The 27,542-nt window shown below is 46.0% G+C and overlaps 1 protein-coding gene across 2 annotated transcripts in view; it reads right to left on the minus strand.

Moving 5' to 3' along the window:
• Positions 1–25,339, minus strand: part of CHN1 (chimerin 1) — a 106,600-nt gene extending 81,261 nt beyond the window's left edge. Inside the window, exons 1-2 of one of the 2 annotated variants that reach the window (XM_075429758.1) lie at positions 25,270–25,339; positions 1,041–1,079 (exon numbers count right to left, since the gene is read on the minus strand). In XM_075429758.1, the coding sequence (XP_075285873.1) occupies positions 1,041–1,079; positions 25,270–25,288 (58 nt within the window). In that variant the 5' untranslated portion in view covers positions 25,289–25,339. Of the gene's footprint in view, positions 1–1,040; positions 1,080–4,568; positions 4,615–25,269 lie in introns of those variants that run through there. The other variant, XM_075429759.1, reaches the window with a different exon arrangement.
• Positions 25,340–27,542: the final 2,203 nt, after the last annotated feature.

Raw genomic sequence — 27,542 nt, forward strand, 5'->3', positions numbered from 1 at the left:
GAAAATGCAAATGAAAGTCTGACGTCCCTAGACTGTGAAGTGTGTTAAACACACAAACATTCTGCTTTCAAAATCTGCTTTTAACAGAAGACTCTTCTTTCTTGCCATGGTTCCTCAAGTCTCCAAATGTTTCACACCTTAGCTTTTCTATCTACAAAGAACTAGTATTTAGAGGTAAGACACTGTGGGAAACCACGATGCTTTGCTGTGGTGCCATTTGTCTCGTGTGTTCTCTTCAATCTCCCTGAACCTCCATCAGCACTTCCAAACAATAGATTATCCCTTAAAATTTTGAAATACAAAGTATTTCCATGTAAGCTTGGTGGGTTTTTTTAAATAGTAATGAAAACCATCACGATATGGAATTCCCAAGGGAGTGGTGCTCTGTCTCAGGGCAAGGCGCCCGGACCACTGCCCTGCACGCCTGACCAAGGCAGGCTGCGAAGCCAGTGTCCTCAGCGTCCTGGGGCACGCACACCAACAGCTGCACAGGTCCGTCGGGTGGGCTGGTACAAAACCAGGTCCTCTAGTCAGGGCTTCAAAAAACCTGCTCGTGATTTGTCACACCAGGCCAAACAAATGCTCTTGTCTTACTACATCAGCAAATTCTGGGGGAAAACTATTTATTTCAGGTTTTTCTAACCAGCTCGCTCAAGTCTCAACTGGAGTGATGCAAGGTACTAAAGCACAGGAGCCCTAAAAGTATGTAAATGATATTAACTTTAAAGGACAAATTGAGTTTATGCAAGCCCCAGTCTAGGCAGCCAAACCAATATAAGCCAGTTCCACACAGGAGCTGGACCACTTGTTAGTAAGGTACAGAGAATCCACGTTTCCAAATAATCTGTGTTGACTTGACCTTGAGGATAAACAACTGCACGTATCTCTAAACAGTAATGAACCCTTTCACTTTTGATGCTGCTTAAATGCACATTCTAATGAAAAGAAAAATTAGTCTTTTAAAGCCCCAGCTGAAACTTTTTCAGGTCTGACTTGGAAAAACAAAACAAAACAAAACAAAAACTGGTTGAGATACTTACAGTAAGATTTCCAAACAGGTGGTCTGTATTCATCAGTATCTGAAAGAAAAACAACAAATCTTAATGTTGTGTTGGAAACATTTTAACACAGAAATAACCCTGCAGATTTGTTAGTTAAATAATGCACCTAGATCCCAAATTATCTTTTTCTGTCACAGGACAACCTGTTAAAAGTTCCCTCTCTGCTTAAGACTGAAAATATGAAAAAGCATTTTCTTCAGCCAGATAGAATACAAGCTATAGAAACACCCTTGTAAAATGGCAGATGTGCAGATCAGAAGCCAAAATACTGGGGGGAGAAAGGGGAATGCATAATATTTTGCTATGTATGTATTTGTAAGTTCCCTTTTAAATTACACCAGAATGATTTTTTAATCTCAATTTATACCCCAATAAATCAGTTTTCATCCAATTTATTCCTGCCATTAGCTTCTTCCTCTTCTGGACAGCAATTAACAACTCCTAAAATAAAATCAGAGTACGTAGGTACTATGAAATATTTTGAAAAAAAGGAGGAGGTTTTTTTCATACTGAGTGCAAGCTCTGCTTGGAAGCAGTCAGTATGTATTAGAAGTACCAGCACATTTCTAATTCCAATTTTAATTCTCAAATAAAATGGAAACAAACAAACCAACAAACAAAAACCCAGCAGCGTATTCTAGGTTCTGTCTCCCTTATGACTTGCTGACAACTGATCTGACATTTTGAGCTCAGGGCTCTGTTGCAAACTTCATCTCTGATCCACTGTTTTACCACTCTGACCAGCTTCGTTTCTGATGCTACGAGGTACCGAGGCTTTCTGCAAGACGCTGTGCTTATCTGCCTCGGAGCTGGCGGGAGCTCCTCAGTGCTCATTACACCGCCGGGTCACCAGCCGATACGAGCACGCAGCCAGGCAGGCAGCCTGGCCGTCTGAAGCCTCTTCTCACCACAGCGTTCGCTTCTGAGCTCTGTTTGCAGTTGCCTGCTCGCTGGAACCACTTGCTGCATCCAACAAAACCCTCATTTCTAGTTTTTATTATGAGGTTATGCAAAGACCAGGCAACCTGGGAATCTTTTCCTTGAATTTTGGCCTGAGTGGCATCCCCACCTGAGAGTCCTTAAGGCCTCCAAAACTGAGCCTGAAGCTGGGAAAGGATTTTGTTTTGCCTCCCCTTAGGATAAGCAATCTGCCTTCTTCAGATACTTGTTTCAGACCATCTCTGCCACCTACAGTCATGTCAAAATATCTCTAAATTAGAGCTGAGTGGAATGAGATATTTTCCAGTTTAATCGGCACAGACTTGCCCAGACCCTCCGCAGACCCACGCAGCACACTCTCTGCCCTGCCGAGCTAAGATTTTGCTCAATTTTTACCCCAGATTTTAGTGCTGCGCATGAAGAGGCTGCAGTCCTTACGTACTACCTCAGTGGCAGTGGCTTTTATAAATACAATTCATCATGACTTTATTATCAAGGCAGCACTTGGTCAAACTGCCACCCCCCCGAATATGATGTGGATTGATTTTTGGAAGGTCTTACAGATGTGCTCCCACGTCTTGGGGATCAGCCAGAGCACCTCGAACCTGCACAGAGACCTTCAGTGGCCCACACTACACTACGGCAGTGAAAGAAAATCAGCAGCAACAGATGCAGCCATGGCTATTCATTCCTACTTTGATACCTTTAATTAAGGCAGTGCAAGTCGATTCATTCCAGAAGCATGGTAATGTGATCCTTAGCATTGCGTGGAAAAAGGGCAAAACTTGTGAGCACAAATAACAGGTTTAGTCCCAGAAAACAACTCTTACCCCACAAGCTGAATTTTCTTTTGCTATAGTCTGTTTTTTGGTAATATAAGCACCACCCGAATTTACAAAAAAATAATTTAAGTAAAAGACAACATACACTGTATTTGTAAAATATGAGCTGAAGGTTATGAAAATACAAATATCTTGGCAGTCTCACCTATACTTGCTTGCACTCAAGCCCTATAATTGTTACAAAGAAGGGCAGCATGATTATAACACTGAAAAGCAACAATATTTGTGCCAAACAAAAAACCCCAAGCCTTGTTAAAGTCAGGCAAGAACAGCCGTAACTTTCATACAACAAACATTTAACATTCAGAAACTGGAAGGAATGATTTATGTTACGCAGCTGTGCACAAGGATTTTGTTAGAAAATCTGTCGGAGAGCTTTACTGCCTTTACAGGGTGAAAATACCCTCCGGCCATCCCACATGAGGTAATGAAAAAACAAAAGGTCATTTCTATTGTCATTTTTTAAAAACCAAAGTTACCTGATATAAAATACTGTAGCAGCAAGTACACTGCAGTAACAACGGTGAAGCAGAGGGTCGTTTGTTTCTGTGCAATGATGTTTCTATTGCTAAAAACACTCTGCTACACAAAGATAAAATAGAATGAGCATAAACATCAGACCAGTCTGTTAGCTACCCGTTTTTAAAGATTCATCGATGTGGTCCCATTGAACGCATCCTCAGTATTTTGAAATGCGTTATTAGGAAAAGGGCTTGATTTTCTGATAGCGCAGGCTTCCACATACAACATCTCCAATTATGCATCCAAAGTAGCCAAAAAGCACTTTAAGGCATGTTAAAAAACCCACAGAAAATGCTGAACCCAAAATACATTTTCTCACTAACACTGCACCACTTTCTAATTAACGCAATAAACTCCACGCTGTCAGTTCTCAGATTTTCTACGGCTCCCATCAGCACAGTATCTCAGCTCTGCTAAATGTTTCCATGATAAAACAAAATCGTTTTCTACAAGCTGTGCATCACGTTTTATCTTAACTATATTTTCTGCCTTAAGTGAGATGTAATTCAGCTAAAGCTGCTCTTCTCCAAAGGTCTGGAGCACTACAGAAAACATAACTGCATAAATGGGTCCTGCCAGCAGTGGTGAGCCTCTTGCCAGCATGAGAACACTCTCCTCAGCAAATACATTTTAGATCAGGCACACTGTCCATGTACATAAATTGCAATTTCAAACTCAGCCCAGTTTCAAGCTGACAGATGCTGGTGCTGAATAGTCTTCCTAGCCTTTAAAAGTGAAAATGTTTGATAATATCCCACTATCCCAAGCAATCACAGTTTTTTAATTCTTCAGAATTTTGCTCTGATTAGAAGGGTGTAAGATTTTATCTTTACATAATACAATGGGACTTCTTTGAATTCTCTACCCTGAATCCATACTGATATCTAATAATTTTCCAGTCTGCAACAGCTTAGAAAAGAAACAGCTGTATGCCCAAACCTGTGATTTTAAGCTCCTAAATCGACCTGTCATAGTATACATATGTATATATGTGTAAAGAAAAGAGTAAGAATATCTTAAACTCATACATCACTTGAAATCCCACTGAGACCCAAAGTTATACGCAAGGTAAAAAAGTGGGGGAAACAATGCTCCAGGACACATGAAAATACATTTGCAGTTCTTTACCCCATAGAATCAACTTTTGCCCTGGAACCAATAGCAAAATCAAACTTCTCTTCAAAGTAAGCGTCTTATCACAGACCTGTAACAGCTGGTGCCTCTACTTCAGGCATGGACCTACACTCCTTGTGACAGGTTATCTGTCCTCAGCTGCTCCCAGGGCAAGGGTCTGCCAGCCTGTCTCTCTCTCTCTCTCCATGGACACGGACAGAAGTGATCCCTATTTCTTAATCCTCAGCACTTTCTCATGGTCATCTCCCCTCCTCCCAAGCACTCTCCTCCTCTATTTCCCAGGACTTTGCCTTCCCCCAGGCCTTAGCAATCTTCATGTCCACGTAAGACCTCTCCCCTCATCCCTGAGCAAGGCTTCAGTTTGCTCCCCACAGCTGTCCTGCTAGGACTCACCAACCCAGGCCACTCTATCTCCTCAGCATCTCGTTCTCAAACCATCTCATCTCTGCTACAGGCTTCCTCGCAATTTGCCTAAACGCAGAGAAAACAGAGGCAGAAAAGCCCAGAACAGCACAAAGGCAGCTTGTGGCACCAAGCCTCTTTACGGGCAGCAGTGTCACAGCGGGGCAGGAGCGCTGCGTTCTGGGCTCAGCGTGCCCTCCTTTAACCACACAGATCAATGAAAGAAAAAGGAAATTATGCATCTTGGGTGTGAACCATCTGCAATTAAGAAGTGAAAAGCACAGACTGATCGTCAGAAACACACGCTTGCACAGAAGAGGGCTTCTGGCAATTGAAAATCGCACAGCCGTTTAGGAGAAGTTCATACACAGACACCAACGCTAGGAGAGCATCTCAGATTTTTCCATAAACACAAATGCAACTAATTGTGACATTACAACGTAGTATTTCCCTTCATTATTTTCCTTCCTTCTTACCTATTTCCATTTTATCCCTTCTATAAATCTGGACAACTGTAGTACTTTCACAGTGTACATTTTAACTGCAGATATGAAAACTGTTACTATTGCCTCAAACTGTTTAGACTGCTTGTCTCTGTGTATTCCTTTTATAGAAAGAATAAAAATGTTTACATCTGCTTGAAATGGTTCTTTCTCTCTCCCCACTGAAGATCTGCCAGCTCTAGGGTAGAGCAGCAGCAGCAGCTCAACTATGCATGGTAACCTCACAAAGCACTTTAGGACTTACTGTGAGGTTTCCTGTAGAGAATTCAGCTTTATTCTTCTTTTACTGTATGTCATTCCCTGCAGCACGGTGATCGGTAACATCATGCTGGAGATAAGTTTAACGCTGTCTGGGAGGAACTAATCAGCTATCTGCTGACACAGCAGCTCTTGCCCCAAACCTCCATTTTATTTGGCAGCATCCCTGTTGAACACAGGTGAGGTCAACCTCATGGAAGAGGCCAGTTCTAAGCCACGTGGACCAAACATCAACACGATCAGGAGAAGCAAATCCAATTTCATGTTTTCTGAACCAATCTAGGACCAATGAACGGTGTAAGTCGTAAATATGAAAAGATGCAAGAAAATATAAATCATTCTTCTGTAAGCTACGGCCTAGGCACTAACCAGTAAGCGCTAACATGTGTTTTAAGATGTTAATGTTGCTTTGTTTGGCAGCAGCATGTGTCAGAATTTAACTCCTGGAGAGATGCATGACCAGCAGACATGGCCATTTGCTGATCCATACAACAGACCCCTTTTTGTGCCCAAAAAATAACTTATACAAAATTCCTCCTCAGCCTCAAAATCTTGCTTGTTAGCCCAAAGGAAGCACATAAAATCACTTGACTTACAGAAATAAAGCCATAATTTATTTGCTGGTGAGATTCTCAAGCCACAAAGCCAGCACAGTTGAACAGAAAATGTCATTCCATCACTGTTTTTCAGAGTGCAAGTGCCAACAGCATTGCAGAAACTAAGCTCAAGCCATCACGACCCATTTTAAGCAGCAGCCAGGCAGGCCCTAGCAGTGAGGGCTTTCATGCACTCCCACCAAAACAAAACTCAAGCAGCATTAAGGTAATTAAAGGATGAGTACAGCCACCGCCCTAGGCAGCAGCAGTAAAACAGATGGGCTACAATACTGTGGTTTCAGGGTAAACCCAAGAAGCTGATCGCTGGCTGTGTGGAAGCGCATTAGCGTGTTGCAGAAGTCCCCGCGCAGCCGGTGGCAGGAGGAGGGGAAGGCGATGGTGATGACGGTGATGATGGCGATGGCAGGCAGCTCCTGGAGAGCAGGTGGCAGCGCTGAGGGTGCAGAGAACAGCCAAAATATCCCCATCCTTGCATGTGTATAGGTAGGAAGGGCACACACCAAAGGTCCTTTGCACTCCCAGACGAGACCTTAGGATCCATGTTTTTTTCCACAAAGCCCCTCTCCACCCCTCTGCTACCAGTAGCCAGTATGTTAAAGCACGGTCTGTAATGGGGCGGCGGGCAGAGGCAGAGACTTGATGCAAAGAGCGAGACGCGCCATGAGTGACAACCTGCCCGTCACACGAGGTCCTGCGGAAACCAGCCCAGCCCTGCCCCGGCACGCAGGGTACCGCGCACGCCGCTGCCAGAGGCTGCAGGCACGCTCAGGTCAGCCGGGGCTCGGTAAGCAAGAGAGACAGCCCTGGTCAACCGTTCTTGCCTTGCACAAGATGTTTTCTGAGGAACAAACCCTTCTTCAGCATTCAGGTCCTCCATACGAATATAAAAAGCAAAACGATCCTCTGGTTCAGTCTTGTCCTGTCTTTGCCTTTCCATAGCACTGGGGTAACAAATTACTTCTGACCAAAATACCTCGCTTGGGCTCACACCATGCTTTTTATGAGACCTCAGGCAACTTTTTGGTATATTCCCTCTTTCTTAAGTAAAAATTACTACATTGTTATGTTGCAAAAAATGTTGGTGTTTAAAAGTGACAAGAAATAATGTTAATCCAAAGAGTAATGTTGCTCTGTTAGTTCCTAAAAACAAAGACATTAATGACAAGAACCTGATGGCACACATGGCCTGGGCCCACGTGGAAAACATGCAGGGTTTCATAACTAGGGCGGCACAGAGTTTCCTTCGTTTATGGGAAGATCCCTGCAGGGCTGAGAAGACCCCAGACAGTGAGCACCACGTTTTCTCCCAATTCCTGAATATACGATACACTGTATGACACTCAGCAATGATGACCAATACTTCCAGACTTCTGTTGAGTCTTTGATGCTACTTTAATGTTGGCACATGAATTCCTTTGAATTAAGTAAAAAAAAAAAAAGCTTTGAAAACCCTTAGCCATGTCAAGGCTCTTCCTCAGGCAAGCAGACACCACTGCACGCTGCAAGGCTTCGGGTGGAGAAGAGACGCCAGACAGGCATCCGCGTCGACACGGAGGCAGGCAGAAGCGCTCGGCCCGCGTCCCGGCTGCGTGCAGACAGCCAGCCCTCCCAGCAAGCGGCCCTTGCTCTGAGCCCACCACGCTGCCGGCACAACCTGCTCCGGCGGGGAGCCAGCGCAGGGCAGCTGCTCAGGGCTGAACTAAAGCCCGGTCTGATCACAAACGGCCTCTGCACCGAAAGAAGAGCTACCACCAGCTCACCTCCTGCCAGAGAGCACCCGGCCGTCTCCTGGCCAGCCCTGGAGAAGGTGGCACGCAAGAAGGTGCCTCCAGCACTGGAGCCGTCCGTCCGCAGGGACGTGCCCGAGCCTGCGGGCAGAGGCCATGGTCAACAGCAGCAACTCTCCTCATGTGACGTTTTACTCCACTGCCTGGGCCTGTGGCACAGGTAGCTACACTCCTTCATGCCCATAAAACCCCATGCACCTGGGCAGCTTCGGACTTTTAAAATTAAACTGTGCTTGAGTTATTTACGCAAGAAAAAGAAAAACCTCAGCTGAATGTATTTTCTTTGCATTTTTCAAAGGCATTCCCATCTGGGAGGAGAAAAAGAGTACAACGTAATCTCAAGGAAAGCTGCACACCAGTGAGAACAGGCACTTGCAACGCAAGCATCACTTCAGCTGCAGCATGGCACTACATCGCACATGCTGTGCCCCAGGAGTTTTTTACTGGGACAAAAGTTATTTTTCCCTGCTCTTTCATCCTCATGTTTTTGCTTATACCACTCCAGACAAGTACAATTAGGTTTCTAATTATTACTGGAGTAAAACTGATTAAGAGAGAGCTAGCGTGAATGATGCCCCAGAGAGGTACAAGGGCTACTGCCACTTCTCTGATGTGACCGAACAGGAGAGAAGAAAACACTCTCAGCAAAAGCAAAGGGGTTGAAAGCAGGGCACGCTCTGAATAACTGCATCAGTCTTCAGAGGGAGAGAGAGAAGAAAGATGGCACTGCCATCCCGGTTTCTACAAACGTCTGATCTGGCAACAATAAATTCTGTGGGAATGCTTCAAATGGGGTTGAAAGAGAGACCCATTGAAGACAGCTGGAGTTCAATGCCTTTTATTTGCAGGTCTACAATTACTGTCTCTTTATGAACGATGGGAAAATTTTAATGAGTAATATTTTGCCTATCACAGGCTCTACTGCTATTAAACGAACTCATCTAAGTGATTAGACCAGGTTGCAGATGATCTGTTTCTGGATTTTCATTTAACCAAAGCAAGGGAAGCAAGTACTCATTCTTCTTCCTCTTTGCCAGATAAATAGTGGCACCTGAATACATAAATGATGACAAATAAAAATTTTAAAAATTCTTTGTAACAAAAAAAATTAAAATTAATTTTTTATTTTAAGCTGGAATTTTCACACGTGCAATGATAAGAAGCAGAACACAGCTGTTGTCCTCTTTCTCTTGACTGTAGTTTAATGGAGGAGTGGGAAATACCCATCCCATCAAAGCACCGTTAGCTTACTGCTTAAGAAAAGTTTCACAACCTCTAAAATATTTCTTAGTGTTGCTGCAAATATAAAAATTTAGACTTCAGAGAGGTAAAAAGATGACAAGTGCCACCTTGTGGGCATTTAACAAAGGCGGAATTTAATGTTGCTTTCTGTTTCCAGCAGGGTACCCCAGTCTGCAGACAACAGGCTGCAGCCAATTTCAGCATTTCTGGGAACATCATCTTTGCTTCCCGAGGACAGACAGACACGATGGGGAGCGCTACCTGGCACGGCTCTGCGGGTTAGCTGTAGGTACAGCAACAGAGTCAGGCCACCAGCTGTCCATAACCCTCGGATTTATCTTGCTCTAGCAGTTACGGTAGCTCTACAGACTCACAGGTATCCTGAAATGTCCGGTTTACACAGTAGACAACTTCCAACTGAAAATGCTGGCAAATCAAATATGCTTATTAAATTTATCTGTTTCAAAGAAAAACAGCCTGTCAATTTTCTTTTTTTTTTTTTTAAATCACTGTGGCAAAACTGGCTGTGGCTGGCTGCAGCCCAGAAGTGCCGGATCAACGAGTTAGGCAGTTTCCTATCCTCCTGCAGGGTGATTTGAACGGTCTCGCAAAATAATTTTGCAAGTCTGAAATGGACAGAAATATGCCTTTATTGGATGAATCACATCTTTTAGATTTGACAGATAATTTGTCCAAGTGTCTTCTATATCAGTACTGTAAAGTCTTGGAGCAATTCAGAGCAACATCACGTAACACAAGTTTGAATGCTGTAATCAAACTTCCCTGGTTTAAATCTAGACTGGTTTTCACTGGAGACACTGTGTTGACACTGACTGTGTTGGTCAGTGAAGCTTGCTTGGAAGCCAGGAGAAACACCTGTCGAGGCTATTGCTCTGACACTGCTCTCATTCCAGCCGTGGCAAGGGATAATGTAGGAGAAAACATTTGCCCTTCAACATTTCCTTTCCATTTTTTGTTTCCACAAATCCCTCTTTGTCTCCTGTTCTAAAAGTCTGCCTGCACAGAGACCGAGCTCATTTCCCATCACCTGTTTTAATTCTTCCAAACATTAATATTATCAACAAGGGCACACTAGTTTTACTATAACTTCAAGCCAGTGACAACTGCTATAGCCACAGCCTCAAGGCATTCACAGAAATACGTTTTTGTCTTGATTTCTCTAACATATCCAGCAGGGAATATTGATTGGAGCTTGATTACACAAATATTCCGAGCAGTCACCCTAATAATGAAAAAGAACAATGTGATATGGCACAAAAGTGCCTTCTAGCTGTAAATTAACCCCCTCCCCTGAATAAGAAGTCTGTCTGGTCAAGGTTGAGCAGAGGAGACCTTAAATAAAGGACGAGCTTTCAGGCACTTCTGAAATACAACCCCTCCATCCACTGCATAATGCCCTAATTTGCTGAACGGGGAGGCATGTTTTATCACCGCTCACTTGGTTGCTTCGAATTTTTTTTCCACACACAGCACTGAGATAATGAACATACATTCACTTTCCTGCTCTAAACTCCACTTTTAAATAGAGCGTTGTGCTTTTACCAAAAGCTGAACCACAACAAAAGAGCACAGCACTGACCCTGCCTCCCTATCCATTGGTAAAAATCTGCTGAGAACTTGTCCTCCCTTGCATTTTAGACCAAGATAGCTGCTGTGCATTCATTAGCCTCCTGGGGGAAAAACAAAACAAAACAAAACCACCCATTAGCAGCCCAGGAAAAAATCAGAGTCACACGGAGAGAATTAAGAGCAGATCTGATTTCCGACTGCCATTATAACCGGCCTCAAGACGGACTCACGTGTTCCAAAGCACGTCTCTCTCTCTGTCAGATGGTCTAAGAGATGCTGTTGCCCCTCCTTCCCCCAAACTCGACCCATTAAAATTCTTAGACCATCAGAGTTATAATAAACCTATTACAATTCTTATTACAACCAGATTTTTCATTTTCTAAAACAGTCGTCAATAACACACGCCACTGCTCATGCAAAAATATGGCTTGTATTTACGTCTTCCTTTCCAGAACAGATGCAATCCATCAACACTCATGGTTGGGAGCAGGAGGACAGACTACCAAGTGAAGTACCCTTGCCTGGAACCACGACTGGTTTTTATAGTGTCATGACGGAAACTCCTAAAAAACATTACTGGCAGGGTCAGAGAAAGGGAAATGGACACAATGTGGTGGGATGCCTGTTCTTGAAATGGAATTAAGTTTTTGCTCCAGAAGTCATTCTCCAGTTGCTGTGAGCTTTTCACCAATCTGAAAGCCGCAAGTGTCATTCCTTACATCTTCCTGTTCTCATACAAAACCTCCAAGAGGCCTCCAATGGCACAAAGCAGGATGCTCCAGGTAGAAAAGCTGAAAACTTCACATTCCTTTTCTCCAATTCCATGACCATCCTAACTGCAGTCAAAGAACAATAGCAAAAGCTATTTACCCACCAGCCTCTCCTGCTTATAGCATTAAATCCATCTTTTTCATAACCTTTTTCCTCCTCGGTAGCTTCATCTGCTGCACTAGGCAGGAACCAGAGCAAGGAGAGAGAGCAGGTGTGAGGTCCAGCTGCAGAGAAGCTGTGCTCCGGATCCACTGCTGCACCACCCACTGCATTGTGAGGATGCAGCAACAGCCAAATGATCATCCAGCCAGCACGGGTTCACGAAAGGCAGGTCCTGCTTGACCAACCTGATCTCCTTCTATGACCACGTGACCTGCCTAGTGTGTTAGGGAAAGGCTGTAGATGTTGTCTACCTGGACTTTAGTAAGGCCTTTGACACTGTTCCCCACAGCGTCCTCCTGGAGAAACTAGCTGCCCATGGTTTGGATGGGTGTACTCTTTGCTGGCTAAAAAACCGCCTGGATGGCCAGGCCCAGAGAGTGGTGGTGAATGGAGTTAAATCCAGCTGGCGGCCGGTCATGAGGGGTGTTTCCCAGGGCTCAGTTTTGGGTCCCGTCTTGTTTAAAATCTTCATCAATGATCTGGATGAGGGGATTGAGTGCTCCCTCCGTAAGTTTACAGATGACACCAAGTTGGGTGGAAGTGTCGATCTGCTCGAAGGTAGGAAGGCTCTGCAGAGGGACCTGGACAGGCTGGACTGATGGGCCGAGGCCAAATGTATGAGGTTCAACAAGGCCAAGTGCCGGACACTGCACTTGGGTCACAACAACCCCATGCAACGCTACAGGCTTGGGGAGGAGTGGCTGGAAAGCTTCCCAGTGGAAAAGGACCTGGGGGTGCTGGTTGACAGCCAGCTGAACACGAGCCAGCAGTGTGCCCAGGTGGCCAAGAAGGCCAACAGCATCCCGGCTTGTGTCAGGAATAGTGTGGCCAGCAGGAGTAGGGAGGTGATCGTCCCCCTGTACTCGGCACTGGTGAGGCCGCACCTCGAGTACTGAGTTTGGTTTTGGGCTCCTCACTACAAGAAGGACATTGAGGTGCTGGAGCATGTTCAGAGAAGGGCAACGAGGCCAGTGAGGGATCTAGAGAACAAGTTCTATGAGGACCGGCTGAGGGAGCTGGGGCTGTTTAGTCTGGAGAAGAGGAGGCTGAGAGGGGACCTTCTTGCTCTCTACAACTGCCAGAAGGGAGGTTGTAGTAAGGCAGGTGTTGGTCTCTTCTCCCAAGTAACTAGTGACAGGATGAGAGGAAATGGCCTCTGAAAGGAAATTGTGTCTGGGTAGGTTTAGAGTGGATATTAGGAAAAATTTCTTTACTGAAAGAGTGGTCAGGCATTGGAACAGGCTGGCCAGGGAAGTGGTGGAGTCCCCATCCCTGGAGGTGTTAAAAAAATGTGTAGATGTGGCACTTCAGGATATGGTTTAGTAGGCACGGTGGTGTTGGGTTGGCAGTTGGACTTGATGATCTTAGACGTCTTTTCCAACCTGTGATTCTATGATCTCAAAGGTGGTTTAGCGGCTCTGCACGCACCAAGAAGTATTCTGCATGGGCCCCCACATCTGTCCTCAGTGTCCTCTGCGATCGGGAGGATGACAGCAAAGCAAGAGGGCTGGGAACAGGCTGCTGGAAGGAGAGCTGAACACAAAGGTTTGTCACTGCCCATCAGGAACGCGAAAGCTGGCTGGAAAGCTCGGTATGATAGATGCTCGGAGATAACCTCTGAGTGCTTTTCTGGGTAACTCTATATGTTTTTGCCCCCCTCCAGGAAATTAATTTGGATTTTTTTCTTGTCTCCGTTTTCTTCTTTTCCCCACTAATTAGAAGAAAGACAAATTGGCCCGCAAATAATGGAAACTTGGGTTTATTACCTCTCACTTTATCATGGCACCGTGTTAAACAGGAGGTTTTCAACAATTATTAGCTGCGTTTCTGGGATATTGATGCATCCTTCCTGGAACTGAGATCCCATGGGAATGTCCAGAAGTGAAAAGCAGACTTTCTGCTACAGAACAAGATGTCTAAACAGAAAATAGGAACAGTTGCTGGCGAGAGAAGCAGAGGCCCACATAGAAGTGATCATTCTACAGAACAAAGATCAGTATCTCTACTCCCTAGTCTTGCCAACCCAATAATCCCCCACCTAGCATTGCCTGTCTGGGTAACAGCTCTTTTGGTGTCTTTAGATCCACCTTGACTTTATAAAAAGAACCCCATCATGGCAATTGGCAGCACAGGAAAACACGTACAGACAGACAGAGAGCTGTAGGAAGTGACAGATCAAAAATTCAGTTTATAGTTTAAAAATCGTCCTGGCCTACCTGTTTGGCTAGATGGGAACTGCCAGGAGGCAGACTGCTGCAAGCAATTGTCAGAGACTGTGATACACAGGATGTCCATACAGAAATAAGGACAGATGCTAATACAGCTCCAAGACACGGCAAGCCCTGCCTGTCTTCCATGGCTGCTCTTGTACAGCAATGGGAGAAGGAAGATACCTTCCGAAAAAGGCAGAGTTTTTACATTTAAGAGTCATGACTAACAGCAGGGCTACCCCACCAACACAGCATTGAAGAAGCAGAATAAAAGCTCTTCCTGCTCCTCACAGACCTTTCCACTAAGTGAAAAAAAATGCCAACAAGCTTAGCAGCTGAGTTAGCCAGTGTGAGCTCTCTCCCAGGCAGAGCAGCCTGCACCTCGCCTGGAGGCATCCCCCTGAGCTACTGTCCCAGGAGTCCAGCGCTCTGTCCCGCCCGGGGACTTGCCACGCATCGGGGTGGCAGTGACACTGGGGCTACATTCCACCTCCCGCAAAGTCTGAACCTGCAGAAGAGCACATTAGGACAGAACGATCATCTTGCTTTGGTCTGGGGTGGAAGGTACCTTCTTACACTGCACAGTTTCAATAAAGGCAAGGAATAAGAGATGCTCCCTTGAGCTGCTGATGAACTTGCTGCTCTGACATCAAGGAGAGGCAGGCAAGGCTGCTGGGAAGGGGCTGTGACCGCAGCTGGCTTTGTCACCACATGGAAGGGGGCAGATATGCAGTGCAGCCAGGAGCTCCCCAAGAACCAGAATAAAGCAACAGCACAGCTATATGCACACGAGCTCACTATAGGAAATGCCACGGTAAGTTTCCTTTCCTTCTCTTGTTTTTTTGGGTTGGTAATTTTCCTTTACATACTTGCAAATATTTACCTTGTTATACTACAAATGTTATTTCTCAATAACAAGTACCTGGTGTAATTCCTTTATCATGTAAATTTTGGCATTGAAATAATATGCAACACAAAGTTGCTGAATGTTTTCTCACTAGGAAGAAGAATCACTATTTGATTTTGAAATGCTTCTCTGCTTCCGTTAAACCAGTGAAGATTTTTTCAACACTTTCAAGTCCCATTTATAGTTCAGGTTGAAAAACCTGAAAAGGAAAACAGTAAAATTAATTGCTGTGTCAAAGGCACGCTTCCTTTAGTGGAAGAATATACTGGTGTGTACACGTTCAGCCAATAAGGCAGAAGTGAGGAACAGCTACATTTTGTTTGGATTTTTTTTTAATTGAAAATGATCCAACATTGCACTGAAGCATGGTGTCCAGATTCATATGGAAACCATAAAGCACAAATGAAAAAGTATGGAAGACTGGCCCTACCAAATAATTATCAGCAACTTTTATAGTCTGCTCTGGACTGTATACTTATCAGATACTAATTCAGCACTGAGGAGACGGGCTTGCACCCTGCCAATACGAGAGCAAGGAATGGTTAGGTCCTCCACTAAAGCACTGGGTTTGTTTTTCAGAACTGTACTATTACTCCATTTTTCACAGTCACCCATTTAGTTTGCACGAGGAATAATACCATACGTCCTTTTCCACTGCTGCAGCAGTACTCAAAGACTTTGCTACATGATACTCTATTGTATTTGCTATTTAACTGTCCTGGTTTCAGCTGGGATAGAGAACCACAACATCAACTTAAATCGTTGCAGTTGTGGCTCTGCTAGCCATGGTAGCACACCACCACGCAGTGGGCAATAAAACAGTTCCAGTATTTAGGAAACAGTGTTTTACCTTTACTTTAGGAGTGGGAATTGCCACAAGCAAGCTGTCCCAGGACATTCAGTTTCTGATCAGGGTCAGAAACTATGTTTTCATTTGAGCCTTCTGAATGGCAAGGCTACCCATAAGCAGCCGCTCTTGCAACGAAGCAGCAGGAAGGAGACAAAGGTGGGGAGCAGGAGCGTCGCGGCGAGGGAACCACCACCGCCCACCAGCACCAGAACACCCAGCCCCAGCCACGGAACATACTCAGCAGAGCCAGACCCTGCCACCCGCACCACAGATGGGTGCAACAGTGGGCTTCCTCACAGAGACGAGCGAGACCAAAAGCACAGCTCCCTGTGAGCAGCGAGGTCTAGCTTGCCCCTTCGGCAGTGGTCCACAACCAGAGGATGCATGCGAAAAGCCAGACCACATTACCACATCCGATCAGCATTAAACAAAATTTTAACCAGAAGCTAACCAGCCCTGCCAGTCTCTCCATGCTGCTTACCATAGAACTGCTAACAAAGTCACAAAAGTAAATTTGGGGACGAATGTATCAAAATATATCATGGAAATCAGACTCCTACAGGAATAAACAGGATTTTATGAGCACGTTTTCCAGTAACTATGAAATCACTTCAGATATGTCACCTTTTTCATCTAGACAGAGGATGAACAAATATTTTGAGTGCTGGAAATGTCAGATGTCAATCAGCTCTTTCACATTCACAGCGGCTGTAGCGCACACAGTGAATGCTCCTGGCTTCCCAGCCAGGTGTGATCAACTCTCCTGCCCCTGTCTGGAACCAGGACACTAACCCATTGCTCCGCCATAGAGCTCAGCCCTCGGGAACAGCGTGGAGAACAGCAAGAACTCTTCCCAGCGTCTTCTCAGGTCTGGCCAGCAAGGGTGCTTGAGGCCCAGGTGCCATGCAGTTACATGCAGCATTGTTAAATGCTTTAGAAGACCAAATATTTCAGCAACTTTAAATGACACTTTTCCTTGTTTCAAGACGAACTCAAAAAAGCAAAAATCTAGAGGGTTTTTAATTTTCTGCTGTCATTTATGAAGACATTCAAGGCAGATACAATCCACCCCACTGAAATGACAACCAAGCCAGTTTACAATTTCATGAGGGAGCAGGAAGCATCTCATATTCCGTTAGGAACTACAAAACCGCCCTCGGGCCAGGTCTTGGGTCTGTTCTGTGTCGTTTCATCTGAAGACGCATTTCTGCAGAACCGCACGACCTCTGTCCACAAGGTGGAGCAGCTAAGAGCCCGAGATGCAGATGCGGAGCCCCAAGCTCAGAAAAAGGAAAAAGAATTGTCTAATAACGCACAGCTGACTGTTGGACTGCACAGAGAAGCTACCTATGCCTGCACCCTTGCAGGATCCCCATTAACATGCCTTTATTTGGTAAAAATAACATAGTCTTCCAAAAGGCTCGTATTAGGTGTATGCTTTGAGTTTACTGATTAAAGCAGTATTTACGTCATAACTATGGTACTGCCATCATACGTAAACACATTCTTTTCTTGACACTGAGACATGCTTTCTATCACATGGAAATCTTTTAGTACATCTAAAAAATAGTTAAGAACTCTTGGAGAGACTTAGTAAGAGAACAAAGTCCCCAAACCCAACATAGCAGACAGGATCAGCTGAGTCCAAAAGAAATAGAAGAAAACCTAGATTTACACCTGAAACATCAGTCCTTGGCACGAAGTGCGCATCAGTAAAGCTTGGCAACTCTTCCTGGATCCTTGGATCCAGAGTGTATTTCACTTCAACACCATCAGATGAGATTCTGTGCTACGCAGACTGTCTCCACTTCTCAGGGGTCACTTGATGCCAAGCAGGAAAGGGATGCCATTGTTCAATGGTGTGCCTGAGCTGATGATATGGCAAGAGAATCTCATTGAATAAAATTCTAAAACCTCATCTTAATTCATTACTTGTGCACACAACTGGACCTGCCCTTTCCAGCTTCAGCAATAATCCTCAAACCTCTGATTTCTTACTATTCTTTTACAATACTCACATTTAATAGAAAACACAATTTTACACCAACCGTTGCATGAAGCACGCTTCTAAGTGCTAAGCTAAGAAGCCATGCCCAAAATTTTTTCATCCTTGTTTATAAGCGTTACTGTCACCTCTCTGATATTTCAATCAATTGATACCAATTTACCAGTTAATAGATCCATCTTCTTTTCCCAGCTCCTATGCAGGTTTTCCTTTTGATTTCTTCTTGAGATTGCATTGCCAGCAAAACCTTTTCAAGGTTACTCTCCTTATTTGCTTCATTAGGTTCTATAAACTAGGTAAGGTTAGCACAGCACCTAGCAGAAAATAATCTTACGATTCTCAGCACTTGGACACTTTACCTCCCAGATACATGAACGGGAGTCGGAAGATTCAGGTTTCTCTCTAACATGGTTTCCATTTTTAACAAACCACCTTCCTTCTTCAATCTTGTTAAAAAAACCCAAACATTGTGCTCATGTCCCTAAATTGTTTTGGCTAATTAGACTATTTGAAGTTTCTATTGTGACTAGATGTTGAATTGCTTAAACCTCGTTTAAAATTAGCCTGTGTCAGTCGGTACTGAATTAAGCCCAAGTATTTTAAGCAAGGGCTAAACACTTCAGCAGCACTACTTTGAATTCACTGCTTTACTGGTGAAAAAGACCTAGCCCAGGCAGTGCAGCATGGGGTACGTATTCACTCTGAAAACTGCTTCAAGAGGGTAAGATGAGCAATTAAGTTCTTTACACATTTATTTTGGCCTAGAAGCATCAGTGATGGTACCATTCCTGTAGCACTCCACATTTATGTTCCCTGTAGTGACAAAAGCCCTACTAGGAATGCCATAATTCCATGAACAAACTTCCAGTACCTACTTCAGTTAAGGAACAGATTCAAACACCACTTCTCTGGCGCAAACTGACTCTTTAGTTAAGGGGCTCTGCCAGTAAACTTCTACCATCACAGCTAGCCACAAGTTTTAAGCACAGTTCAGGGTCACATATAAAAATACAGAGAACAACCTGAATTGTAGGCGATCTGTTTGCCCACTGCTCTTACAAGGCTCTGCACATAAAACAAGAAATAAGCAGATTCATTTTTTAGTATTTCCTACTCTGCAGAGAATCCGCAGGCATTACCTGGTTTCGAGTCATTTTTTTAAGGAACATTTACTTTCTGCGTACCTGTGACTAAGCTAATCAAGCACTCTAAAATGAAAAAACCTTCCCTAAGCAAGCAAAACATTTATTTCGAGAACAATGAATTGATTTCATTTCTCTAAGACTGTCACATTAGAAAATATGTGCTTGTACCAACATAAGCATATCCTACCTTTCAAAGGAGCCACAAGACAGTAAGTACAGTTTGCATGGAGACCAGTAATCACAGATGCATAGAACCTAAAATAGTCATTTGTTAATTAGCATTTCAAGTATGGAAGAATTTATTTCAAAAGGCTTGCTTCATACCCATAGTAATAAATAGATTCATAGAAAATTACTTCTGTGCAGTATGACACCAGAGCTCGCAGCTGTGGAAAGGAATTCTGTTAAGCAGGCAAATTAATATTTGCGTGCTCTTTCAACAGTGTATGGACACCTGAAACGAAGGAATAATTGGTTTCTTTGTCGCTACTCTCCCTGCTTGTAGGAGTGTATTGCTTGTTTCTTTTCATCTGATATTTTCACTATAAATTTCTCTAAAAACTGCCCTTGTTCATCATCTCCTTAAATAACCATATCTGTCATGCTGACTACAGCTCTGTCTCTAATCCCATTCATCTGTAGCCACTCAAAGTGCAAGCACTTCAAAGATTAAAAGAGAATTGCTTCACTTCCCATTTCTTAACCACCAATATTCAGAAGGGTGTGTTTTCATCCATTGGCAGGCTCTGAGCAAGAAGGCAAGAGCATGAATAACTAATGACAAATACGTCCACGAAGATCTCTCCTGGCCATTCTGAAACGTCTTCCTTTGTTCACACAGGAGAGTTGATGAGCAAACAAATGAACAGAAAGGGAATTCATAAAACAGAAGGACAACTCATAAGCATTAAAACATAACATAAAACTATTTTTCTTTCAAAGCGCAATGCTGACTTCAAACACTTCTCAGTACATCCAGAGGCACAAGCAAGCAGTGGTAGCAATGGGATAACTTAACACTTCCCCTCCTTTTTCCGCTGCATTGTCTGTTATCTTTCCCATACTCGAGTCATCCAAGTGGAATGACAGCACACACCTCGGTGGCGGTGCTGGGAGGTCTCACAGCTTAGGGTATTAACAGACGGCGCTGGGAAGTCTAGCCATGGAAACATCACTGATTGCTCTTCCCGTCTCTTCGAAGCTGCTCTCCTTCACAGGGACTCAGTGGAGCAGAATCGGTGGGCATCCCATAGCTGCTTCGTGGTGGGCATCCCGTAGCTGCTACCCGGTGGAACCGGGCAGGTGGCTTCAGCCCAGCTCCACAAAGGCTGGGCACAAAGCCACTGGACTTTGTGCTGAAACGGCAGGGAAAGACACCAGCTCACACACCATCCCAGCTGATGCAGACAGCAGAAAGGAGTGGTTAGAGTGGAAAAAAGAGGCTACACCTGCAGTCACCACAACCCCTTGTAAGGGAATGTGAATCTGCTGTAGGATGAAAAACAGCACTAGAACTGGACACCTACTCAGGTTCCAGACATTTATATGCACCGGGTGTGAAAGTCTGCACTGTTCTGTGGACAACAATGCTTTTAAAATCCCCACCAACTCCTGGTAGGCAATTCGCGAATATGGACATCAGATTCATCGCATCTATTGTGTGCAACAAACAGCAGGATTGGGCAGCATTTTTTTCCACCTCTCAGACGTACTGACTGTCTTCCAGCCTTCTGATGATGCAGTCCGAGTACAGGATCTGCTTTTCTCTGTCAGATCAAGCCTGCACTCCAAGTGCTTGGTCGCTAGAACACAATGCACTGGTGAAGCCCTGCTTCTCCTGGTGTCACAAAAAGCCATGTCACAGACAGGTGACCACCTATGGTCATCACAGGCCATTTCTGCCACTGTAACGTTGTGTAACTATGAGCCCTGTCAGGTTGACACTTTTGCCTGAAGCAGTCAATGTGGTTGATCGGTAAGAGAGGTGTTTTCAGCCAACAGCTTCCATGCCCTCCCATCCCTGATTGCTTCCAACAGCGGCTGCTCTTCCTCTCCATCTCTGTGGAGCCATTAACCTCCTCTCCCTCATAGCCCACCCCACACACTGACTCATCAGCTGTACAACCGCACTGTGGGAACACGGGCAACTCCCTACCACTTCTATACAGCCAACACTCAGCACAGGATACCTTGGAACGTCATGACTGGGAGAATTTGACAAGATGAAGAAAAGAATTTTAAAATAACTAATACTGAAAAAGTGAAGAGTCTTAACATTCTGCACCTCTGTGCTTTAATGCTGCATCATAATCTGCATCATAATGGACAATAAGCTGTAACTGAAAGGAATTAAGAACTCAGGAGACACATATAGCCCAAGGGTAACAGTCATCTTCTGCAGCAGAAAAATGCTGCTGATACATCAGAAGCTTTTTTATCCAACCAATTTTCCAAAGAGTCTCAAGGTGCTGTCACAAATGAGCATTTATGTCACTTAAATGATCACTCAAAGGTTTTGCAAGAAAAGATTTTACTGAAAATTTAGACAATGGATCTTACAAAGTTTGTTGGCAAGGTTCACTCTATTACTTATCAAATGAATGCAATACAAAATCGAAGGAGGTTCTGAGTGGAAAATGATTTATACAGCGTAAAAGGAAAGTGTAAGCAGGTACGAACACCTTCCCACTAAGTCACCAGGTTCAGATTGAACCCCCTTGCTTTCTAAATTCCTTCTCAGAGAGGAGCCTAGGTGTGGCTGGATCCAGAACCGGCCTTAGACCATAACGGTTTATGTCTAAGGAATATGTTTAGCAGCAATTTGGGGTGTGTTCACAGTTTAAAGAAAATCACAGGGATTCAGCAGCTATTAATCACCGGTTAACTCAGCATTTACAGAGTGATTAGAAAGAATTTGCTATTACAAGCACAGTAATAGAATATTATGTTTCGATCGATTCACACACGCAATCATAAAAGCTCCCCTTGAGTTCAGCGAAATACTCACTTCAAATCAAATGATTTCTCAATGGGCAAAAGTTGAGTCTCAAGGACATCAGCCCAGTTTCCGAGTTACTCTGAGAGGCATCCCACTCAGAGGGAGTTACTGGGCGCAGCCCGCTGTGGACTGGAAGAGCTCAAAGGGCCTTCCTTGGTGCCGCTGCTTATAGGGTCTCAAGATGATTGACTTTAGGCATCAGTAATTTTCCATCCTGGTCACAATCCACATGCTGCAGTCCTGATATTTAGACAGAAGCTACACAATTCCAGTACTACCCAGACTGTACAGTTCTGCCATTTACCAAGCGGGTGTGACTCCAGGCATCAGGAGTTGCAGGTGCGGTCAGTGAGCACCTGATCAGCCCAACTCGCTGCTCTTGGACAAAGACAAGGAAAGTGCCAAGTTGCCCCAATTCACTGCACACCAGCTAGCAATTCCTGCAGTGCACGCAAGAATACAGCGTTGGCTGGTTCTGGGATTGCCGGGTGCGAGGGGAGGCTGCACCACCACAGGTGCCACCTCGAAAGTGCAAACTGCAGTCAATGCTCCAGTGGCGCACATGGTGGTGCTTCTCTGAGGCCAGACCGCTCTGCCAAGTAGAAAAAATAAGGCACACCTGACCTTTCAACTGCCTGATAACTGCCCGTCTGTTTTAATACAGAATCCACAATAACACCACCCTGATCCCATCCCCCTTTAATACAGTCTTTCAACTACGCACTGAAATAGCCATCAAACAGTATCAAGAGCATGGAGAAAGCATGTTATGACGTTTCCCATCCCTCTCCTCTCTCTTGCCGTGCTCGCACACATACACGCATTAACTGACAGGGACCTGGCAAACTTGGGTGGATTTTCCCCCCAAGCCGACCTGGCAATTTATCTCCAGTCTTACATGCTTTGTAGCACATCCTATTAGAAGCAGCCCTAGAAAGTGTGAAATTTGGTTCAGTGTAATATACCATTATGGGTTAGGGAAAAAAAAATGCAGTACTGAGCCTTGGATTTATGTGAATGAGCAGAATCAAAGCAAACACCTCCCTCAGGACCTGTTTCCTCTGGACAGTTTCACTGGTATAAGATAGGTGTGAATTTAAAATAGTACAATTATAGCTGCTTAATCCCTCAAAACATTAATTCAGGCACATTTATTCTGCCTTCCTACAGATCTGCCGATGTTGCTTTGGTAGGGGCTTACACTGAAACAAATTAAAACCCATTCTTTTATGAGTTAGACTTTTAATGAGTTACTATGGGTCAGCTGTTGTGCAGTAACTGAGAATGCTACAGTCCACAGGCAGTCAAAACTTAAGATGAAGGCTGAACACTGTTCCTGAAGTTCAAAGCAAGCATGTTGCAGTCCGTCTTTGTTACATGCTAAGAGACAGAGTGTGGCGAACTACCTCAGCTCAGAGGACACTGCAACACACTCAGCTGTGCTAATTCAACTGTAAGTTAATCACAACCTCATCTACAAACGTATCAGGCATTTTCTGCATCTACCCAACTCCCACTCGCACTCCCGCACTCATAGATAAGACACACTCTAAAGCTTTTACGTTTATGCAAGGCACCGCATTCATTTGTTGACACACATTAGTCTGCTTTGTTGCACTGTTTTATAGTCACTTTGCCTTTTCTTAAAAGGATGAAATCTTGAGGTTTTACCTGTGGCAAGATATTATTTAAAACCTACACACAGCAGGGTAGCCCACTCTGTCTTCTCTTTGCTCATTATCTTTTACATGTATCAATGTCATCTACTCGAACAACAGACGTGAGAGCACACAAAAACATCCAATTCAATTTACTTTGTAATGCAAATTTATATTAATAGAAAAATGCCATTAAGTAGATAAAATACATGTGAATTAAAAAAGAATCACGTAAGCTTAAAAAGCAGGTACCTGACCTAGGAATGCCACTTTATATAAAAGCTGAAATTACAATATTCTTCATTTTTGCAGCCAAAGATTGCAATGACACATTAACTACTCACCATGGAAAAAGTGTGTATTTTCAATAGCCCAAAACTTTGATTTTTGGTTAGGCACAACTACAATATTTACCTCCAGTGCCTGTGTAGCAATCTACACCTTTTCTTATCAAGCTGAAGTTACAATGATATGATGCAATACGCACAGCAGGCTATTTTACAGAAGCCTATCTGCCATTTGAGCACTCTCTACGTTCACTTGTATGTGTAAGTTAGAGAGCTTAATGCCCACCCTGCAACGGACAGCGCGCAGGGCCCCTGCACCTGCACTGACTCCTCCAGAAGTCTGCGGGCTCACAGGGATTCAGCAACAAGACCAGGCCAACACCGACAGAGACGGTCCACTCCACTGTGAACTACAATTTACCACCTTTTGCATCCTGAAAAACTCAGGCAGGAAATATAAATTTAAGTGACAGCACTGTAGCTAAATCCATATACAGCATAGATTTTTTCCTACAGAGAACTACTTTGCAACATGTGCTAAACTTGTTTTTAGAGGGCTTAATATGCCACAGGTGTCAAATTTTACGCAAACCCATGAGACAGTTTTGTTTTAGGATACTGTACCAGCCCATGAACGCCGAGATGAGAGAAGGCAAATTATCTGTCCACAGCAGAAGCAAAACCCGCGAGCTGTCTGAGCACCGCAGACAGACTTGGGGTCACCACTTCAGCCCGTGCTCCGGGAATCGCTCCTGGGGCGCAGCTTCTCACGAGGCAGAGTGCCCCATCACCCCGCTAGCTCTGCACTGGCGCTACGGCATGCCAGTTTCTGCTTTCCTTTGCATTGCTGCATTCACCTAACGTTGCTAGAAGCGATTTACAGCTTTTTTGTTTTCCCTCCACTGTAAAATGAAGCATATTCAGCATAAGCAAGCTCAACGCCCTGACTTTATAACAGAGCCCGCGTGTTCAACAGTTAAAGCACCAGTTTCCACACGGGGAACTGGTTCCCGCCGCGCCGTCCCGGGCTGTGAAGCCAGCCCAAGCCAACGCTCGCAGCCCCCCGAAGCCGCCCTCCCGCCAACCCGCGCTGTTCAATGCGCCCGATCGCCGCGGGCAATCAATCCCCGCACGCCGGCGCTCCCGGGAGAGGGGGGTTCCCCGGGCACCCAGCCCCCCGCTTCAGCGCCTCTCCCCGGGCGCCCGGGGCGGGGGGGGGGGGCTCGCTAAGGCACCACAACTTTCACTCGGCCGCGGCGGCCGGTACCGGGGGGGGGGCGGCGCGGCGGGCCCCGGCCTGCGGCAGCGCTCCGGGCCGGCGCCCACGCCCAGGCGCTGCCGCGCGGCAGACAATGGGGGCGGCGGCGGCCGTTACTCACCGAACACGGTCAGCGCCATCGCGGCGGCGGGGGCTGGCCGGGCGGCGCGGGGCTGGCATTGGCGCGGCGGCTCTCGCATCAGCGGCGGGGCGCGCCTGCAACACAAGTTGGGCGCGGGGCTGTCAGGGAGCCCCGCGGCACCGGCGGCCGCGGCCACTCGCTGCCGCGGGGCGGGGCAGCGGGGACGGGATGGGAGGGCAGAGCCCGGGGCGGGGGACGCGCGGCAGCGGCGGGGAGCTCCCCGCTCCCGCCCCTCCCGCACCCCCCGCGCTCACGCTGCGGCCCGCCGCCTCGGGGAGCCATCTTGCACCGCCACACGGCTCGCCTTCCTCCCGCCGCAGCCGGCGGGACGGTTCCCATGGCAACGCGGCCGGCCCGCCGCCCGCCGGGACACAAAGGGAAGCCTCCGCTCCTCCTGCCGGGCGGCCTGCCGGGCTCCGCGGCCGCGGGAGGCGGGGGCCCGAGCCGCGGTCCCTTCGCGCGCACGCAGGCACGCACGCCGTCCCGGACGACCGTTCTCCGCTGAGGAGATCCGCTGCGGAACCCGGCCTGGGGGCAGCGGGGAGTCGGCCCGCGGCTCTTCGGCCTCGGCAGGGCTGCGCCTGCCTGGTAACGGGAGGAGAACCAGAGGGCTCGTGAGAAACACGGCTGTTTTAAAGCGAAAAGAAAATTTCAGTGCCAGCAGGCACCAAGAGAGCAAAACCGTGGAATTCTCCTCAAAATGTTTTGGCGCGAGAAATTTCAGCCAGCCCAGCCGCCGTCATTTCGCCGTCCAGGACTACGCATTTCAGCGCTAACAGCATTTAACTGAACAGAGAGCACGGCGCCCGGTGCAACCCGTGGGTGCGGTTTGCATTTCCAGCCTGACAAGGGGCATCTGGAGCAGCGGCTCGCGCCGCCCCGCGCGTGCAAGCGCCGCTTCGCCTCGCAGGTGCGAGCCGCCTGCCCGGGGTTCAAACCCAGCCCCAGCGCGGCTGGCGCACATGGTTCACTCAGGTTTAATCCACCGCAGCTCGGCAAATCCACGGCCTGCAGAGCTGCGGCTGCAGAGGCGTCGGCCAGGGCCAGCAGGTTGCGCGGGAGTGGTGGCGACCATCGTGCAGCCCGGCCCGGCTTCACGTGGGTCACGCAGCAGGGACCCCCGCAGCCCACCCCGCCTTTGCCTGGGGCATGGCGGGGGTCACGGAGCCTGTCCTGGCTTCACGTGGGTCACGTAGCGGGGACCCCTGCAGCCCATCCCGCCTTTGCCTGGGGCATGGTGGGGGTCACGCAGCCCGTCCCTGCTTCGCGTGGGTCGCACAGTGATGCCCCCCGCAGCGGGGATGCCGGGGGACGCCTGCATTCAGGCGGGGTTTTGCCACAGGGCAGTCGGCAGGAGGAAGAAGAGCATGTACGTAGGCTGCACCTACAGCCGCTGCGGTTCGTGGTTCCGGTGGCGTGAATGCAGCTCAGGGTCAGCGAGTACATAGAATACATTTTCTTTCAACAAGGCTGCTAAAACATGAAGGTCTGGGTGTTTTATGTGGTTAGTGCACACGGGTTTTTGTACGCTGAATTCTGCCTAATCTTTTTGTAGACAGCGAAAGGGAAAGGTTGTCTGGGAAAGTTTTCATTATCTTTAAATCTTGTTTAATACAACAAGAAAACCTGGGGGTTTGTTATACCTGTCAAATATTTCAAAACAGAGTTTTATGTTGATACATTTTGCTTAGTGTGCAATGTTAAAAAAAAAAATAAACATTTTATCCCAGAGTGATCTTTCCCCCCATTTTATTCCTTCCCAAATGAATTCTAGGACAATGGACCTGATTTCACAAAACAGTTTCATTTTGCGTGTATAAAGTGCAAAAGTTTATTGAGCGTCTTGACTACTGAGAAATAACATTTTAATTGCAGGGCTAAAAGAAGGTTAAAAATAGATGGAAAATGGTTTGGAAAAAAGCAACACAAAAAAATCTTTGCTGTTCTGCCTACATGATTTGACCTCTGTGTGCACAGAGTGTTTTGCTTCGCTGTTTGGAAATAAGTTGGATCTTCAAACAGATTTTTTTTTTCTCTTACATTTCCTGGAATTGAATGCCAAGCTTTCACTCCAGCTTCCTTCAATTAAATAGCCAGCTTTTACTCTTCCACTACTCCAAAATCTTTATTGCCATCTACTGAACTGCGTGTTTACATTAGAAATGCGTTCCTGTCCACCAAGAGTAACTCTCTATTTCATAATAGGCATTATCACTATTAGCATTGTTAAGATCAGTCTGAGTAATTTGATT

The sequence above is a fragment of the Opisthocomus hoazin genome, chromosome 9, assembly GCF_030867145.1.
Source record: "Opisthocomus hoazin isolate bOpiHoa1 chromosome 9, bOpiHoa1.hap1, whole genome shotgun sequence".
Lineage (NCBI taxonomy): Eukaryota > Metazoa > Chordata > Aves > Opisthocomiformes > Opisthocomidae > Opisthocomus > Opisthocomus hoazin.